Source organism: Abramis brama, assembly GCF_963993115.1.
Source record: "Abramis brama genome assembly, chromosome: 7".
In the NCBI taxonomy this organism is placed as follows: Eukaryota; Metazoa; Chordata; class Actinopteri; order Cypriniformes; family Leuciscidae; genus Abramis; species Abramis brama.
The window spans coordinates 6,790,072-6,810,159 of record NC_139969.1 but is presented as its reverse complement, the minus strand read 5'-3'; the positions used below and the strand labels follow the sequence as shown (position 1 = coordinate 6,810,159).

Sequence of the window (20,088 nt, the reverse complement as noted above, 5' to 3'; positions counted from 1 at the left end):
TATTATATTACACAAAAACTAATTAATGCTGCTGTGAGGGTGTTTCTAATAGCGTGGCTGTGACAAAGTTGACAACTTTCTCTCTTCCGACTGCAATTATCTATTTTTTTACTCTTTTTGAAAGTTGTGAAAATGCTGTTGTGGCGTTTTTCTTTTGCTATCTGAATAAATTGGAACACAAAAAATATATTTAATGTAGTCTTTCGTTCACTGCTATAGAAGTTTACCCAACTATGACGCCTTCCACTTCTGAGAAACCCAGAAATGTGAACGCAGCAAACATTCAGTGTAAAAGTAAAAAAAAAATGACATAACATTATTTAATATTTGAATCAAAGCTTATATAGTGTTTTGACATCGACAACCACAACCAAAAAGTGCATTTTACCTCAAACTTGCGACTAGTTAACTTTCTAAAAAAGGCGCAAACGCTTCTCGGGTTGACATTAACACACTGACAAAATTATATTCAGAATTTAAAATATTTTATACCACTTTTTAATGTGTGATTGTAAGGTGTTCACGAGATAGAGATACTAACCTTTAGCGAACTTGCTTTCAACGTCGAACGAACACTCGTTCTCATGGAGACGCGGTGTGCACGGAGGGGAGGGGCTGTCTGTGTGTGTGTGTGTGCGCGCACGCGCGCGCCATGTGAGAGACGCGTGAGTGACAGAGAGACAGAGGGAGAGCAGGGAAAGGAAATGCAGCTGAACGAATACGCTGCGTGTTTTAAACATAGACTGTAAAAAATATGTATTTGGGGGAATACATTGGGGTAAATTGTGCCAGTGATTTCTGAAGTAAAACAGAACATTTTAATGTTATGAACTGTAATGCTATATGAAAGCAAGACTAATTCAATACAAAATTACTCATTTAAGGTTTATTTAGAAATTGTCACCCTGGAATACCATAGCATGCGTTTTTCCTACTATGTATTGAACATAACTCTGGATCACAGTGTCATAGAGACAAGGGGGCGGGCTCATTTTACTCAGACGACCAATCAGTCTCTCAGGATCATTGTGAAGCTATCAAGCTACGCCCTAGCAACCATTTAGAGCACCATAGCAACACAATATATGATATTTGTGACTCATTTCAGGCAAAAAGGCTTTGGCAATAGATGTCTGTTGACATAGCGCTGTCTGTCAATTATGTAACATATAAGAATAAAGTGACTAGGCTAATTTCTAAACATACTATTGTGACATAGGCCACTTAAAAACGGAATAAAACTTCTCTTTAATAACATAGTGCAAACTCAAAACTGAAATCAGTGTTAGCTAAATTAAACAAATAGCTAAAACAAGTCAAACAATGATGAGGCATGCCCATCTCATCACTTCTCAAGATTATCCCCTGTGAGTATGTAGGTCTAGGTGGTCTGGATCTGGCACAACTTAACCCAGGCCCTTTGGCACAAATCACCCCAGACCCACAAGTTTGAAAAACTAGCATGATCCAGCAGTTAAGAGCTAACATCATGCTAACTGTATAGACTCATTGTGTAGCCTACTAAAGCACTAAAACATGTGTGAAATGTTTTCAAACTGGTCTATAATTGTTCAGACACTACAATCAAAAAACCTTAATCATAGAAATTTTACTTTGAAAGGGTAAAAACAGTTTTTTGCAGTAAAATGTGCTTAACTCTCATGCCATGTGTCTCTCTTCTTTGGAAGATGAGTAAAAGTGATTGCTTTTCAAAATTATGTGGTCACATGACCAATTTCTTCTATGGTTTTCTAGAAACAAGGGGTGGAACTACTTCCCCCCCCCCTGGCACAAATCACCCCACTCTCCCCATAGGGTAAATTTAGTATAGGGTGTGAAAATTGTACAGCTGTGGTATTTGTATAGGGTGTGAATTCTGTATAGAAGATGTGTAGATTTTTGGTACAGCGTGTGGATTTTGTAAGAGGTAAAGGAATTTCAATGGGGTGTGAATTTGTTTCTAAAATTGTATTATGTTTTTATTATTACACAATACTTTTTCTGACTTTTTTTAATCTTGCCCCTGACAAATAAACCCAAATTACAAAAAAAGACTAAAACTAAGTCAAGTCAAGTCAAGTCAACTTTATTTATATAGCGCTTTTCACAATACAGATTGCATCAAAGCAGCTTCACAGTATTAGATAAAATAGTACATCAGTTGCTGATCAATAGTATTGTTGATTGATTAATTAAATTAAGTATCCCCAACTGAGCAAGCCAAAGGCAACAGTGGCAAGGAACCGAAAAACTCCATCAGGTGACCTAATGGAGAAAAAAAAACCTTGGGAGAACCCAGGCTCAGTCGGGGGCCAGTTCTCCTCTGGCGTTTATGAAGTAGAGACCGGATTTAACTGTAAGATTAAAAATATTATATAAATGCCTGGCTGAAGAGATGCGTCTTTAATCTAGTTTTAAACTGGGAGAGCGAGTCTGAGCAACGAACAGTATCAGGAAGGCTATTCCAGAGTTTTGGAGCTAAATGTGAAAATGATCTCCCTCCTTTGGTTGATCTGGATATCCTAGGTATGACCAAAAGCCTTGAATTTAGTGATCTTAAAGAGCGCGATGGATTATAGGGCGAAAGAAGATCCGTTAAATAGACTGGAGCTAGGCCGTTTAGGGCTTTATAAGTCAGTAGCAATACCTTGTAATTAATACGGAACTTTATAGGTAACCAATGTAGTGATAAAATTGGTGTTATATGGTCAAATTTTCTTGATCTAGTAAGAACTCTAGCGGCGGCATTTTGGACTAACTGTAGCTTGTTTATTGAGGATGCAGGACAACCGGCTAATAAAGCATTACAGTAATCTAGTCTCGAGGTCATGAATGCATGAACTAACTTTTCTGCATCAGAAACTGATAGCATATTACGTAGCTTAGCAATGTTTCTAAGGTGGAAAAAGGCTGTTTTTGTAACATGAAATATGATTTTCAAAAGACAGGTTACAATCTAATATAACACCCAGGTCTTTTACTGTAGAGGATAAAGTAACAGGACACCCTACTATGTTAAAGTTGTATTGTAAGAGGTTTTGTGGGCGGTTTTTTGAACCGATAAGTATTACCTCTGTCTTGTCTGGATTTAATAAAAGAAAATTGCGCGTCATCCAATCTTTTATATCTTTAACACACTCTGTCAATTTGGATAATTTAGCGTTTTCATCCGGCCGTGATGAAATATATATTTGAGTGTCATCAGCATAACAATGGAAACTAATTCCATGTTTCCTTATAATATTTCCAAGTGGCAGCATATATATTGAGAATAATAGAGGGCCTAACACAGATCCCTGCTGCACTCCATAGTTTACTGGAGTTATGATCGATTTTTCTCCATTCAAATAGACAAAATGGTATCGGTCAGATAGGTATGATCTGAACCAGCTTAATGCTTGTCCTTGAACACCAGTATAATTTTGTAGTCGATCTAAGAGTATTGTGTGATCTATAGTATCGAACGCAGCACTAAGATCAAGTAAAACTAGTATTGAGATACAGCCTTGGTCAGAAGCTAAGAGTAAATCATTTGTGATTTTAACGAGCGCAGTTTCAGTGCTGTGATGCGGCCAGAATCCTGACTGAAACTTTTCATAGGTGTCATTTTCTTGTAAGAAAGAGCCTAGTTGGGCGGACACAACTTTTTCTAGTATTTTGGACATAAAAGGAAGATTTTGAAATGGGTCTATAATTTGCTAGATTATTTGGGTCTAATTGTGGTTTCTTAATGAGTGGTTTTATAACTGCCAGTTTAAATGTTCTTGGAACATGACCTAAAGATAAAGATGAGTTAATAATACTGAGGAGAGGCTCTTCCATTACAGGTAACACTTCCTTCAGTAGTTTAGTTGGTATAGGATCTAATAAACATGTTGTTGTTTTAGAGGAAGTGATAAGTTTATTTAACTCTATTTGTTCTATAGTTGTAAAGCACTGTAATTGTTCTTGCGGGGTAATCGAGGCTAAATTATAAGGCGCGATTGAGGATTGAACGTTTACAATTGTGGTTCTGATGTTTTCTATTTTCTCAGTGAAAAAATTCATGAAATCATTACTACTAAACTGTAACGGAATATTTTGTTCAGGTGACGCTTGTTTATTTGTTAGTCTAGCCACGGTGTTAAATAAAAACCTAGGATTGTTTTGGTTATTTTCTATTAGTTTGCGGAGGTGCTCAGCCCTGGCTACTTTTAGGGCCTTTTTATAACGTAATGTACTGTCTTTCCAAGCGATTCTAAAAACCTCTAAATTAGTTTGTTTCCATTTACGCTCTAAATTACGTGTTTCTCTCTTTAGAACACGCGTAGTATTGTTGTACCATGGTGCTTTAATTTTCTCTCTGACCTTTTTTAGTCTCATAGGTGCAACAATATCCAATTTCCCAGAGAGAATGGTGCTCATAGTGCTGGTTAGTTCCTCTAGTTCATCTGTTTGTTTAGGTTCAGGCAGCAGATGAGACAGATCCGACAAGCAATTTGAAAAATTATCTATGGTGGATGGAAGGATTGTTCTGCCTAATCGATAACGCGGCGCAGCATGATATATTACAGGGGTACGTAATATGCAAGTTACCATGTAATGGTCAGTTACATCATCACTTTGTGGAATGATATCTATATCGGTTGGATCGGTTCCATGTGATATAATTAAATCGAGTGTATGATTAAAACGATGAGTTGGTCCGGAAACGTTTTGCTTAACCCCAAAGGAGTTTAATAAATCTATAAACGCAGCCCCTAACGCATCATTTGGATTATCTACGTGTATGTTAAAATCTCCAACAATTAATGCTTTATCGACATTGACCAATAGGTCTGAGAGAAAATCTGCAAATTCTTTTAGGAAATCAGCGTAAGGCCCTGGCGGTCTATATACGGTAGCCAAGGCTAGAGATAATAGGGATGTTTTTCTAGCATCTAAGAGCTTAACATTTAGTACAAGTACTTCAAATGAAATAAACTTGTAACCCGTTTTCTGAGTAACACTAAGCGGTCCTGACACAATGATCGTTATATCAGGCGATGTGCTGCGTACCGTATCGATCAGATTCCTGAAGTCTTTCTTCAGAACCTCTGTCTGGCGCAGCCTGATGTCGGCCCCTCCCGCGTGTAAGCCTGGAACACACCAAGCCGACGCCGACGAACTAGCGCTGATGAAAGCCGACTGTGTTGTCGCCTCGCGTCGGGTTAAAAAGTGCACTTGAACACACCTTGAGAACTACAGCCGACTGTTAGCTAGAAAGCGCGTTCTGCGCCTGCGTGTAAATGAGACAACCGTCTATTTCTGCAGATATATCATCTATATTCGTCATTCAAAAAGGGAAACCGACGCTGCCGGCTGCAGATACACAAACCGTAAACAAAGCAGTGCGTGCTTACCGTTTTGAACATCAATCCTGCTAAACACTTTCTTTATTCCACTCCTCTTGTGTTAATATTGAAATATGCGCCAAGGAACACTCAGGTAAGATGACATATCATTAGAACAGCCTTCTATCTGTACCGTTTTGACTTTGCTCGCTGTTTTGCTATTATTCTCGTGCACTGCCTCCTTCACTAAGCTGAACAGCCAATCAGAGTTCCCTCTTTCACCGACGGCCCGACGCCGATTCAACATGTCGAATCGGCCGTTACAAAGCCGACGAGGACCAATTTCAGCCGACGGTGCGGAACACACTGAGAAGATTTAGTCGGCCGACGCACGGAAACTGCCCGACGGCCGACCGTCGGCTTGGTGTGTTCCAGGCTTTAATTCATTTAAGACCACAGTTCCGACGCGCTCGTTATCGTTCAGAATCTCGGGAACGTGAGCAGCGATTTCAGAGACACGAGCACCAGGAAAGCAGTGACTGTGCACCTTATTTTTACCTAATGTAGCGTGTACGTGCCGAACGATGGAATCACCGATGATCACAGCATCGCGTTCTGTTTCGCGAAGAGGGGAGAAGCGGTTTTGTGTGGATAACTCGAAAACCGGGAGGGTCGGAGAGGGTCTAGGTCTAGACCTGACTCGTGTGTCTTCCGCTGCGGAAATATCCAGGCTTCGTGGTGGCATGTTGGAGCTGGAGTGAACGAGACCGTGGCTGATCGCGACCTCGGCACTCGGGACCGATGCTGACTAACGCACGGAGTAGACGAGGTCGGAGTCAGCGGGTTAGTAACATTAATCTCTGATTTGAGAGCATCAGCGCGTGATGTTTCAAGAGCTAACCGCCGGTCTATTAGCTCGGCTTGTCTCACTAAAAGGTCGTGGATCTGTTTCTCAACAGCTTCCAGCTCAGACTGCACCGCGTGCAGCTCAAATGTGTCCTCACCTTCACCAAAAGGTAGACTACTTACATCTGATATATTCGCCATTTTAACAGATGGACAGTAAGTTAGCAACGACGCTACCAGTGATGCTATCAATACTAATTTCTGACTAACGTCTTAGATATAATCCGTCTTTTAGTGGTACGGGTGTAGAGTAGACGCACGATAGGCGAAGAAATGTTTGTAAAAAGTGAGAGAAGAACGCGTTCAGCCGTGATCCCCGGGAGTAATCTATAAGAGTATCCAGCGTTGGATCACTAAAACTAACACTAAAACTAATAAAAACTAAACTAAAACTAAGCATTTTCAAAAAATAAAAACTAAACTAAACTAGCAAACCCACTTTAAAAACTAATTAAAACTAAACTGAATTTGAAAACAAAAAGTCAAAACGAAATAAAAATTAAAACTAATGAAAAATGCAAAACTATAATAACCCTGGTCTATCCATCATAAAAGTGCATTTATCCGTCATAAAAGTGCATTTATCCGTCATAAAAGTGCCTCTATCCATCATAAAAGTGCATCTATCCGTCATAAAAGTGCGTCTATCCATCATAAAAGTGCATCTATCCATCATAAAAGTGTTCCACAGGCTCTGGGGGGTTAATAAAGGCCTTCTGAAGGGAAGCATAATTTTGTGGAATTCTGATTTTGTGTAAGAAAAATATCCATATTTAAAACTTTATCGACTAAAATAACTAGCTTCCGGCAGACGGCCAACGCAAGTTGACTTGCGCCACAAGAGTAACACTTGACGATGTATGACGAAGGATGTAGGAGTGGCGTTAAGCTTTGACGCCTCTCGCGGTTCAAACAAACAGGACTGGCCAACAAACTCAAGCTCCTCACACATTTCTCTTTAAAAAAAATTGTTTTAGACTTCTAATTCGTGAATGGTGTTTTGTTTTGCTCTATCCTCTGCGCTTCTGTGTTCATCATTGCGTCATGCGTCGGGTCAAGTGATACTCTTTCGCCGTAAATCGATGTGTACAGTCATCTGCCGGAAGCTAGTTATTTTAGTAATTAAAGTTTTAAATATGGATATTTTTCTTACACGAACGCATCGCTTCGCTTCAGAAGGCCTTTATTAACCCCCCAGAGCCTGTGGAGCACTTTCATGATGGATAGATGCACTTTTATGATGGATAGATTTGCTTTGATGGACTTCAAAACAGAAACGGCCATTCACTGCCATTATAAAGCTTGGAAGAGCCAGGACATTTTTTAATATAACTCTGATTGTATTCGTCTGAAAGAAGAAAGTCATATACACCTAGGATGGCTTCAGGGCAGGATGAGTAAATCATGGGAAAATTTTCATTTTTGGGTGAACTATCCCTTTAAGCCTGGTGATGAAAATTAATATATGCAAAATAAAATTATATATTTAAAAAGGTATTTTAGTATTTTAAATATAAATTACAGTCTCTCGAAGTATTTAATTACAAATTACATTTCATTTATTTTTGTTAAACGTACAGTATGGGATTTTTTCTCCACTAGGGGTCGCTAACCTATTTACAATAACAAAGGCGTAGTTTGATGACGCAACATTTGCTAAGAATTATGGATCTTGTCGTCAACGTCAAGCCGGCCGATCTAATAATGTTTATGGATGAGTGAATACATCGATGCTTTTATCATGACTGTGATATGAAGCAGTTCGGGGTTGCTAAGAGACAGCTATCAGCTCCACACGCGACGCGAGTCCCGCGGATATAAAAGGAATATGGACATTTCATTCTACCGAACTACACGCAGAATTACTACTCACAGGTCAGTTTATTAGACAAATTAAACTTGTGAGCTAACACAGCGCTTTCACTTGGTCTAACATTACACTATCACACTAAACTGCATTTAAATGTGTTGAAATGTATGTGTTAGTCTGTCTGTATGAGACTAGCAGTAAACTAGATCAACATTAGAATAACATACAGATCATATTCTGACATTTTATCATTGTTGAACTATATAACATTGATTAGTTTTATGTAAATGTGCTCACCTGTTTAATAAAGTAAGTTACATGTAGAAGCGGTCGAAGTCTCGGACGTGGAGCTCTCGTTTATATACTGTCTATGGGAGCTCTCGGCATCTCGAAAACACCGCGCTGATATTGATTCTCGTTTTAGTTCTCCTTTTTTATCCAAAGTCTGCTTGCCATGGTCCGTAATGTTTGAACGAAACAACAACAGCGTGCAAATAGACATTGCGAACTACAGTGGTCCACGTCTGTCGTCTTGGTTACTATCAGAGGGCTCTGGTTCATAGCTCTGGTTACCATGGCAGCACGAGCGGAAACCAGGGACAACGCGGATATGACGCCATTGACTGCGACAAAACGGAAATAAAGAAACGTGCCGTGTCTTCGAATTAAATTAAAATTTCTCCTGGTTTGAAAGTTGTTGGAAACAGTCGGGATAATGTAAGTACACAGCTAAAAAAATATATATAACATAAATATAGTGATTTTTGCTATTTTTAAAGCAAAAAAGTTACATATTGTGCCTTTAAGGAAAATACAAATTACAAAATACTCAAAAGTAATTAAATACGTATTTCAAATACATGTAATTGACAAGCAATTCCCGCACACTATCGTAACTTGCAAAGAAGTAATATTTATTCACACAACGTTTCGGTCACACGACCTTCATCAGGAGTATACAAATGTTCAAATTCATCTCTTTTAAGATAAACACATGACTAACTAACAAAGTTCCATCTGTAAACAATTAAGCTCATTAGTATAAAATTAGCATCACATCATAAACAGTTACAGACTATGATAGTTACAACAATCAATAAAGATCTCCCTGTAAGTTAACAAGATCATCTAAAACACATGATCAACACATCGTCATCAAACAGCATCAAAATGTTACAACAATCAGTCAGGCTCCACAGCCACTTAAACTCTTTGTGAATACATAGTAGAAACAGCACATCATTCAAATTGTTACAACAAACAGTCAGGCTCCATGGCCACTCGAACTCATTGTGAATACATAGTAGAGACAACATCACATCATTCAAAACAAATACATCACTATAACATTACATGAAATGGTGCTTCATCGTTCATACCCATAGGTGATAAAGTCTGAAGGGTGTAAATCCAGAACAGTTCGCGTCTCTGTAGAAGTAATTCAATATCTCCACCTCTAGGTGGCAAAGTTACTTTCTCGATCCCACAGAAACGTAAAGAGGTAACATCGTGATTCAAATTTAAAAAGTGTACCGCAACTGGATAATTCATATCTTTTCTTCTGATCGAACTCTTATGTTCACTAATCCTTTGTTTCAATTGACGTGACGTTTTTCCCACATAGCCTATACCACAAGGACAACGTATCAAGTACACAACATGAGTGGAAACACAAGTAATCACAGATTTGATGCTATATTTTTTACCAGTTCTAGGATGACAAAAAAATGATGTTTTAAAAGTATTATTACATTGAGCACAATTCCCACAACGATAATTGCCCTTCTGTATAGGACTGAGTAAACTCTGAGATGCACGAGGACTAACACTTTGAAAACGAGCTTGTACCAAGCTATCTTTTAAATTCCTGGCACGTTTATATACAATCAAAGGAGGATGTCTAAAAATATCGTTCAACTCCGGATCAGAAGACAATAAATGCCAGTATTTTTTAAAAATTGATTTTATCATGTAGGATTTAGGTGAATGTGTTGTAATACAAGCAAAAGAATACTTTCTTGTTTTCTTTGTCTTCTTTTTTAGCAATTCGGACCGTGTCTTTTTAAAAGCTGTATCGTATCCTTCTTCGACCCAATCCAAAGGATAACCTCTGTTCAAAAATTTATTTTTCATGATTTTCGATTTCTCAATAAAGTCGGAATCAGAATGACAAATCCTCCTCAATCTGTAGAACTGACTCTTAGGTAGCCCTTTTTTTAAAAAAGATAATCTAAAAAAGTTTAGATGATCTTGTTAACTTACAGGGAGATCTTTATTGATTGTTGTAACTATCATAGTCTGTAACTGTTTATGATGTGATGCTAATTTTATACTAATGAGCTTAATTGTTTACAGATGGAACTTTGTTAGTTAGTCATGTGTTTATCTTAAAAGAGATGAATTTGAACATTTGTATACTCCTGATGAAGGTCGTGTGACCGAAACGTTGTGTGAATAAATATTACTTCTTTGCAAGTTACGATAGTGTGCGGGAATTGCTTGTCTATTGAAACGATCCACCTGGTCTTATTATCCTACGCACCTATTACCTGCAGGTGTGCGATGGAGCTTGTTTACAAATACATGTAATTAAAATACTGCCCATCTCTGCTGATCAGTAAGGTTTACACGTACAGCTCTTACTAGCTTGTCTCCATTACACAAAGAGAGTGGGAACCTGAAAAAAAAGGTCATAGCTTCCTTATGTCAGGGGTAAGGGTAGACATTCATAAAGTTGATATGGTGCTTGGAAAATGAGTTCTGACCTTTTAAAAAAAGTTTACTTAATGTATTATAACAGTCCACTGAAGGAGGTGGAAATACTATAAGGTATGGCTAAAACCTAAATGTGACTAAGGTAAATGGAAACAGATTGAGGGAAAAAAAAATGGTGACACAGAAATCAGCTGATTTAAATGTGACTTAAGCTTTAAACGCCCTCTCATAAACATCTCTCACATCCCTCACGCTTGCCATATTCTGTTGGTATAATATGACAAACATGTTTTAATAAATGCTGCAACACACAGAAAGTCACCACATTAGCAGCAGGACAAAAGAAACGCTTGTTTTCACTATAGCGGGACAAAAGTAACAAGTGTTACTTTCATCCCGACAGGAACTCCTGACATTTAAACCCAATTTACTTTTATATTGAAAAACTCTGACAAGGCAAACTTCAGCATGTGTTACAGCACTTAATAACCTGTAGATTGATCATTACTGTGTGACACATGAAATGAAAAACACAACAAAAAAGTACCGCTTCAGTAATTTACTTATCGTACTCGAAAACTGCTTTCCGGACATAACCGCGGGAAACGATGATGAAATCACGTGGTATTTGGCAGCTCCGTCAAGGATTGTACTGAACGTTTTTTTTTTTTTTTTTTTTTAAATGAAAATAATTACAAACATACAAGGCATTAAACAGTTAAGCATATTCTCATATACTACAATAAAGATTGAGCAAAATCAGCAATAACAATACACTATAAAACATACCTGAGATTATAGATACAGCAGATTGTACTGAACGTGCTGTCATAGCTTGAAATGCTAATATAGTCAGGGCTCTGAGAAAATCGATTTGTTACTTTCGTCCCGCGTTACTTTCGCCCCGGTTCTCCCCTAATATATTGCTGATATATTTACGCATGCATTATAAACACATATATAGAGAAATACTTAATGTAATGTATTTCTTGTATTTTATAATAATTTACAATATAAATGTTCCACATTTTAGCTTGGTAACAAAAGCACAAGTACACATGCATGCAAGTATCAATACATTCAGCAGAAAGACTAATCACTGTGCTAAAAAGGGCACCTCGATTATTTTTAAAATGAAGTAATTAGCCTACGTTTATTGTGGAATTTGGCCATTCGTCACCCGAACCACACACTCTACTCTTCAGCACAATGGTAACCCCAAAAACTCAGACATAGCAGAAAACCTTTTTAAATCCAAAATAATGGAACATTAAAAACTAACAGATCTCCCTCCTATATTAATATTGAGGAAAAACACACCAAATAACACTTTTTATTTTATAATTTTTTATAATTTTCTCTCCTTTAACAGTCAGAAGCAAAGCATGCTGGGAACTGGAAATCTGTTGTAACTCGTTCCGTGAATGTATATGTATAATATACACATACACACACACACACACAATACTGCACATACATGTCCCCATATAAATGTGAATGTATGTACACAATAAAGGATACAACTTTGTGAATATTACATGTAATGCTATTTTTGTCTTAATTTATAAATATTTTATGTATTAATATATTGCCATACATGGTCAATATTGCAGTACATTGAAAAATATAAGCAGTAGTTTCCCGTATATGGAAATATATTATGTAATGTATCGCATTATATTTTGCAGTATATTGCCATATATTTTTGTACCGTAAGGGTGTCCTCCCTCTCTCCCAGTCTACTCATAATAAACAGGAAAAACTACAAACAAAATATTCCCAAACAAAAACACAGAACGAAAAGAGCTACTTCGAATATAAATTGTTTTATTAACAAAGTTCGGGAGGAGCACGTTCAGGTAATCAAACCTAATTAGACACGAGTGGAGCACACTCTGTTAATCAACCCAATCAACGAGTCAAGAGGTGTATATACAGCAAACTTGCCTCCGTTCGTTGACAGTTTAACAGCATCCCTCCACCACCCCATCTCCTCACTTCTAGTCCTAAATACTCTTACAACAACAGGGGAGTACTCTAGGTTCGGGCAAAGATCCCGACCTCGGAGCCCTCCCCCCAGACAGCACGCCAAATATGCATAATATTTACTCTGTTTAATTGATGCAAGTGTGAACTCGTGAACTGAAATATCGGAAAACAATAAAAGCACATGGTTGACTTTCTGTCAAGAAACATTTCAACACATTATCTCGAGACGACTTACCTACTCCAAAGACAACACAAATACTGAATCAACAAATGATTCTGGAAGGCAGGAGAATGAACCCTTTATAGTAAAAGGAGTCTCTCTCCAACATCACAGATCCAATGCTGCTTATATATCTATGCTCCTCCCCTTCACCATCAGTCATCTCAGGCACAAGCTAATCAACCGCAGCTGATAACAATCTGAGTTCCTGCATTATGGTGGAAAAGAGAATGTGCTGAAAACAAACCAAAATAGCACAATATATAAAAATATAATCAAGCACAATACATGATATAATACACCAACATATGTCTTGGACATACCACTACTTTAACACAAATAAAATAATTTATGTCGTCTCAACTCAAATGGATTAAGTAAACTGAATGAACAATTAATTTGTTTGATTAATTAAAGTAAACCGAACAAATTTCTTTTTGAGTGCCCTTTTTGATCCAGATATTTCAAAATGAAAACATTGAGTTACAGTAAGACAAAGAGCAACAGTTTCAGGTCAGTTTAACATTATGCAATCATGTTTGAATGAGAAATCTGTTACAATGCTGTTAAATCAACATTATTTAAATAAAGTGAACAGCATAAAAAAAATAACGTTTTGAGTGTTGTAATACACATATAATATTTAATTTTCATAATTATGTCACCTCCTCCCTATTTTGATTATGTGAGTCAGCAGTGACAAATAGCTCCAGATATGTGCATTATACCTGTATTACATTTTTTTAATATGCTATTCTCTATTTAAAAAGAAAAAGTTTTGAAAGGAGTATTTTTAAATGTAAAACATTTGATTTATTTGAGCATGCTCATTTCAGAAAAATGTGTACAATGGGCCTATAGTGAATTCACCAGCTGTACTCAGAAACTCTTTCTCTCTCTCTCCTCAGGGTTCAGTGCTGAGATCTCTGAGTTTGTGAAGACGGGAGATTCTGTTCATCTGGATATACAGACACAAGATCTACCAGAGTTTTATATTTTATCCTGGACAAATGATAAATCAGAGAATATAGTTATGTATATAAGTGGAACTAAAGAAGTAAAACCTCATAATTCCTACAAGGACAGAGTGGATTTCAATGATGAAACCTTCTCTCTCACACTGAAGAACACGCAGAAGACAGACACTGGACTCTATACAGCAAAGACAATTGGACAATCAGAGAACAATATTGTTACATACAGAGTATCTGTTATAGGTGAGTGTGATTTTGCTTGCTGTTTTCAGATCATAAGACTCATTTATGTTCAGTCTTTTATTCTTTTGACTTGTACAATACAAGTAGTGAAATTAAATAAAAAAAATAAAAAATATTAAACATAAAAATTTGTTTTTATTCATAATTTATCTGCCAACGTTTCAGTCAGTGCATTCTGTAAACAGCTATAGGAATTTTACAGCTTACAATAGAGTGATCTATGATATTGTTAAAAAATAAATGTGTGTTTCAGACGCTGTTGATGCTCCTGTTCTAACTGTAAACTCACACTGGTTCAGCGGTAACTTCTGTACTGTGAACTTCACATGCAGAGCTCATGACCTCATGATAAACTCTAGCTATCAGAACAACACATGCTCTCCACAGGAAGTGACATCACAAATCAACACTCTCATCCTGCACTGCACTGGGGAATCCATCATCTGTAACCATAGCAACACTGTCAGCTGGAAAAAAGACAGAATAAACATTACACAGCTCTGTGTCAATAATAAAGGTATATTGCCAAACACACACAAACAATACATTTAGAGTGCAAATGAACATCTCTCAAATCAAATATCTTTGTTTGGTCACTTAATAGTCTAACTGCTGCATTGCTGAGTGACCTCAGAATACCTGAACTGACAACTACAGTAATGAAGTGCGTCTCACTTTTCAGAAAACAACTCAAGTGGCACCAAGACTGAGCATTCTCTCCAGTTGTGGACATATATTTTGGGGGCACTGTGCTTTTTTTGGGGAACTGCATTATAATATTTATTGCAAGTGTAAAAAAGGTACGTCCATGTTGACTCATACATATTTTCTATGAAAAACTGTTCTCTGTTCATCAGTTTGATCTTTTGTGCTAAAATAGTAATTGAAAAGTATGTTGAAAATAGATTATATAAAATAGTTTTCTTTCTTTCTATTTTGGTCAATTTTAATTCTGTAGAAAAGAGAGAGCAGTGGGAGATGGCGATCTGCAGGTACCAACCGACGGCCACCAACTGCCAACTGCAAAGCCCCAACATTCCCAAACTGGCAGTTAGTCAACTTTTTGGACCTTTTTGGATTTTTTTTTTTTTTAAGTTAATTTGCTTTGTTTTGTTTACTTCAAAAGTAAAGCTATTTTCAATTACTTCAGGTTCAGGACTTAGTTTTTTTTTTCTGCTGTTTTTGATCATAGATGGTCAAGATGTTGTAAAATAACAAATAACAATTTCCCTGGGTCAGAATTGTATGGACAAATGTGTCCATTTGTCTCTGTGAGTTGTTTACATTAAAAGTTATGGCACTTTATGTCACATTAGATTTTTCGGGTTTGGTGCAAAGGGTTAAAAATAGGGGTGTGACGAGATCTCGTGTTACGAGATCTCGCGAGATTAAAACGCGACGAGACTTCTCGTCGAGGTGAAACTTTGTCTCGTGAGTTGTTGTGATGTCAGCGTGATGGAGCGTGAGGGTGAAATTAGTATTGAAGATGCCCCTGCCACTTTTAAATCATTTGTGTGCCGGGCCAATCACACACACACTCCGCGCACACACACACAATCACTGTCCCTCGCTCACTCACTCACTCGCGCGCACACACGCACACTCACTGTTGCTCGCACTCTCACTCACTCGCGCACACTCACTCTCGCACACACTCAACCCGTCGTGGAGGACCGTTAAAATTAAACATGCTAGTCTTTCTGTCGTGATGTCCTGAAGCATCGCAGACGCGTAGGTTGTCGCCCACTATGACACACTATACGAAATGAAACGATCGAATCTTGCTGCCCGACGCCCGTTGTCCTTTACGAATCTCCACGAAACGGATCGTGCCAAAATCGCGCTAAAATAGTGTAATCTGAACCAGGCAGGTAATAATCATTTGACCTATCACGCAAAGAAACTATTAAAGCACTAAGACATGGGAACAGTATAGCTAACATTCATATATCACAAGTCATATCGGCATCGCAATATTAAACAATGTTATCGCACATCGCAGCTTTTCCTCATATCGTGCAGCCCTGCCCAAAGGTCTCAACTGCTGCCAGAAATCGTTGACATGCTTAAATTCTTGAAAAAGAACATGACCATATCTTAGGTTGTTCTGTGTAGTTAATTTATCTCTTTTTCATGCTTGAAGAAAAAAATTGTTTCTGTTTGAACTTGTAGTTTTGAGAGAGCAGTACTTTGAGTATGGATACACACTTACTGTTTGCATTTAAAGTGTTATTTCAGTTATTTATATTTATTTTATTTATACTGTTTTATTTTTTTTATGTTCGATTTGTGGAAAGGAGTTAGATTTCTCATATGAAATCGTACAGGGGAGAAGCCAGACGGTAGAGTTTATAGCAAAACATTTTGCAGTGTTTGCATGTCCTTTACTGCATAAAATTAATTATAATAGAAGTAAAATAACATTCATTACAAGTTGATTTCAAAATGCACCTAAATTGTTTTGCATTTTGTGATTTTCAGTTGAATAAAAGACTATTTTCCATTCATATATTTCATCATTGAGGATTTCTTAAAAATTGTGTAAAAATCTCGTCTTGTCTCGTTCTCGTGAACCCAATCTCGTGTCTCGTCTCGTGGAGTAAGCGTCTCGTCACACCCCTAGTTAAAAATAAAGCATTTTGGACATTATTTCAGCTTGGTTCCCAATTTAATCTTAAAATAGACACTTGAATCATAAAGAAATAACAGGTTGTGAAAAAAAAAAAAAAATCACCCTATGCGCTTGAGAAAACGAAAATATAGTTGATCCTCTACACATCTTTGGCCATGTTTTGCTATTTTTGTCCAGAAATAGGGTCAATATGTTGTCAAATATCAAAAATAACCATTCCATTAAATTCCTGGGGTCAGAATTGTATGGGAAAATGTGTTAATTTGTCTCGGTATGTTGTTTACTTCAAATGTTATGCCACTTTCACATCATTTTTTGATTTTTCGGGTTCCGGTCGGGTGCAGCAAAGGGTTAAAAATGAAGCCTTTGGGACATTATTTCAGCTTGGTACCCGGCCGATTCTGAAAATAGACACTTTAAAGATTTAAAAAAATCAGATGGCATAAAAAAGCCGGGGGGTGAGCATGGACTCCTATTTCCATCTAGGCTATAGTAATTGTTAAGCTAAGCATGATTATTCAGGGGACATTTTAAAAATACAACTTTTTATATGTATTTCATAAGATTCAAGACCAGAAACAACAGGAAACGGGAGATAATCGACCCAACACAACCTACTGCACAGTAAGACAACACCAAAATCCAGCAGGCCCTGTCGAAACAAACCTTACAATTTATTCAACAGTGTGCAAACAATCAACCAAGAAACCACCCACCATTTCATCTGAAGACGCATAACATGAAACTGTGTTTGTCACATGGGGAAGTTTCACAAGGGCTGATCTCAAAATGGCATTCAACTCTTACTATCTCTGTATCGTAGAAAATAATATAGCTAATACCTGCCACATATTGAATTATAGGCTGGGGATAAAGAGTGCAAGCTTGGTATGACAACTTTGGCCAAAAATGACCTTTGCACATACAATAGGTAGCCTATGTTTCATTGCGTCATGACAAATTAAACAATTGAAACATGGAACGCGTACATTAGTTTTACACTCACATCATGCATAAAAAATATTCAATAAATATTTAAATCAAAAGCTTAAAGTGCAAAGAAGCCACTTTTCCTAAGAGGGACATCACTTTTGGCCACTACTGTATGTAAGGACCACCCATCGGCCCAACAATGGAATCCAACGGCTTGGGCAAAGGTATAATATGTGTAGTAATATTTAATTTAGTAGAATTTAGTTTCAGTTTTACTTCCGCTCTGTGCTTACTCTGACTCCAACTTCAGATGATTATTAAATGTAGACTTTTTCCAATTAGGAACTGATCACAAATATTGGTTATGTATTAATTTAGATATTTGATTATTCTGGTTATCCCATACTTTCAATTATTCGTTCGTTGGGGACCCTCACCTCGGCTGGTCATGTTCTCACAGACACAAACTCGACAGCTCTGATCTTAGTCAGAGTGTGCAGGGTGAACTAACACATTTGAGTCGAACCGCTCCATACTTGTTCATACAAAAAAAGTAGTTTATGAGTGTTCTGAGTGCAGGACTCAAGACACTCACACTTTCTAGTTATTCTCCATGACTTGTCTGCCAGTTTCCCCTAAATACCCAGACCAGAACAAAAGAGTTGTAGCCTAAATATTTACTAAACAAATATTTTTGGATTTGTTAAACCTACTCTCCTGCCCCAAAGGGTCACACCTGGTTTTGGGGATAAAAAGCAATGATTATCAAAGATTTTTATTATATACAAACAACAATGCAACCTTTGCATCCATTTTCAGGCTTTCCTGGGTCTCTCCAGCGCTGGAAAGCTTTTTTAATATAAATGTCAATTGTGTGTCCTTATACCTATATATTACTATATTATTTCTTATTTCAGTATATTTTGTCATACATTATTTCAGTATGACAAAATGGCTGTATAGTTGGCCACCAGATTGAGACATTGCAGTAGGCAATCTTTAAATATATTAAAGACCATTTGGCCTTGTTTACATGGTATTAAGATTTGTTTTTATCTATCAAACTGCAAGTGGTCAGTGCTACATACAGATGGAAACAGGGCCAAAACAAACAACAAATTTTGCAAATGAACTGAGATCATCTGTTTTGACGCATCAGCTACAGAATGTAATCAGAATGTAATGTAAACAGTGTAATCTAAAAATACATAAACAATGTATCTGACCAAATGTTAAACAATGTATCTGAACACATGAGATGATCTATGCTTGATACACGTCAGCCTTACTTAAAGTAACTTTTAAGTGACACTTGATGTCACTGCATTAGATTTTAAATAAAAATAAAAAATCTAAACAAGGGACAGTTTTTTAAAAGAAAATGGAACTAACACACTTCAAGCAAAACATTTTACAAATGTTTCAATATTTATAAAATTGATACACAGCATTCCTATAGCTCAGACATACTCTACATGCAGGTCATAGGTTCGATTGGAATGCATAATCTTATAAAATGTACAGTATACCTTCAATACAATTTAAGTCATTTCGGATAAAAGCTTCTGCCAAATGCATAAATGTAAATATATTGACATGTTTTCAGTTCAGACAAACATGTTTTGCCCCTTTGTTGTGGTTATGAAACGTTATAACGTATAGTGGGAAGGGCAACTGACTTCCACCCTCTAAAACCACTAAATCATCTGACTGAAGTCACTGCACAAAAAAGGTCCAGAGAATTAAAGTTAGTTCTGAGAAAAGATCTAGCATCATTTTGCTTGCATACAGTATGCTGCTTGGTTTAACATTTCGTTATTTTGTGTGGCTTAAGTGTGTGAATCTTTCCATACTGTAAGTAAGCAATATGAAAATGACATGTCACGTGTTTTTTCCAGTGTTATTTTCTGTTTCTGTTCACATCTAAATAAGGTTGCTGATATTACCATTTCTCATCCTCTATACCTTCTGATAAAATTTTGTTTCATTAGTGTAATAGTGCACTTACACACACTGCTGAGTAGGAAGTGTTTTTTGCTGAAGCTTCAGCTGACTGAGCACCGGAAAGTTTGCTTCTTTTTTTTTAATGCTCGTGTATCCTGCACAGACCATTCTGTAGTTCTTTCGTGTTGCACATCTCACTATTTCCATGCATCTTGATGCAAGTAGCAGGATGTGCTGCTAAACGTGTAAAAATGTATCAGAAAGTATATTTGGCTGAATTCATAAGTGGTTTATTGCAACGCTGTATAGCATGAGAAAGGAAGGAAGTGGTGTAACTTGTTATATGTAAGGTTTTTTTGTTAAAAACTATTAAAAACCATTTGAACAACACACACTTTGTGTTTTCATGT

At 37.0% G+C, this 20,088-nt stretch overlaps 2 protein-coding genes across 5 annotated transcripts in view; one reads left to right on the top strand and one right to left on the bottom strand.

The window, feature by feature from the left end:
• LOC311086748 (uncharacterized protein) overlaps nt 1-616 on the bottom strand; it is a 9,175-nt gene extending 8,559 nt beyond the window's left edge. For 2 of the 3 annotated variants that reach the window (XM_084119795.1, XM_084119797.1), the window contains exon 1: nt 542-616. The gene's annotated coding sequence lies outside the window, so the exon portion shown is untranslated. The remainder of the gene's footprint in view (nt 1-541) is intronic. The other variant, XM_084119796.1, reaches the window with a different exon arrangement.
• LOC311086759 (uncharacterized protein) overlaps nt 1-20,088 on the top strand; it is a 20,863-nt gene extending 775 nt beyond the window's left edge. Inside the window, exons 2-6 of one of the 2 annotated variants that reach the window (XR_014607112.1) lie at nt 13,861-14,169; nt 14,423-14,686; nt 14,852-14,969; nt 15,128-15,219; nt 17,366-20,088. Coding sequence is in view for 1 of the 2 variants with exons in the window: in XM_084119811.1 (XP_083975937.1) it covers nt 13,861-14,169; nt 14,423-14,686; nt 14,852-14,946 (668 nt within the window). In the remaining variant the exon portion in view is untranslated. Of the gene's footprint in view, nt 1-13,860; nt 14,170-14,422; nt 14,687-14,851; nt 14,970-15,127; nt 15,475-17,365 lie in introns of those variants that run through there. The other variant, XM_084119811.1, reaches the window with a different exon arrangement.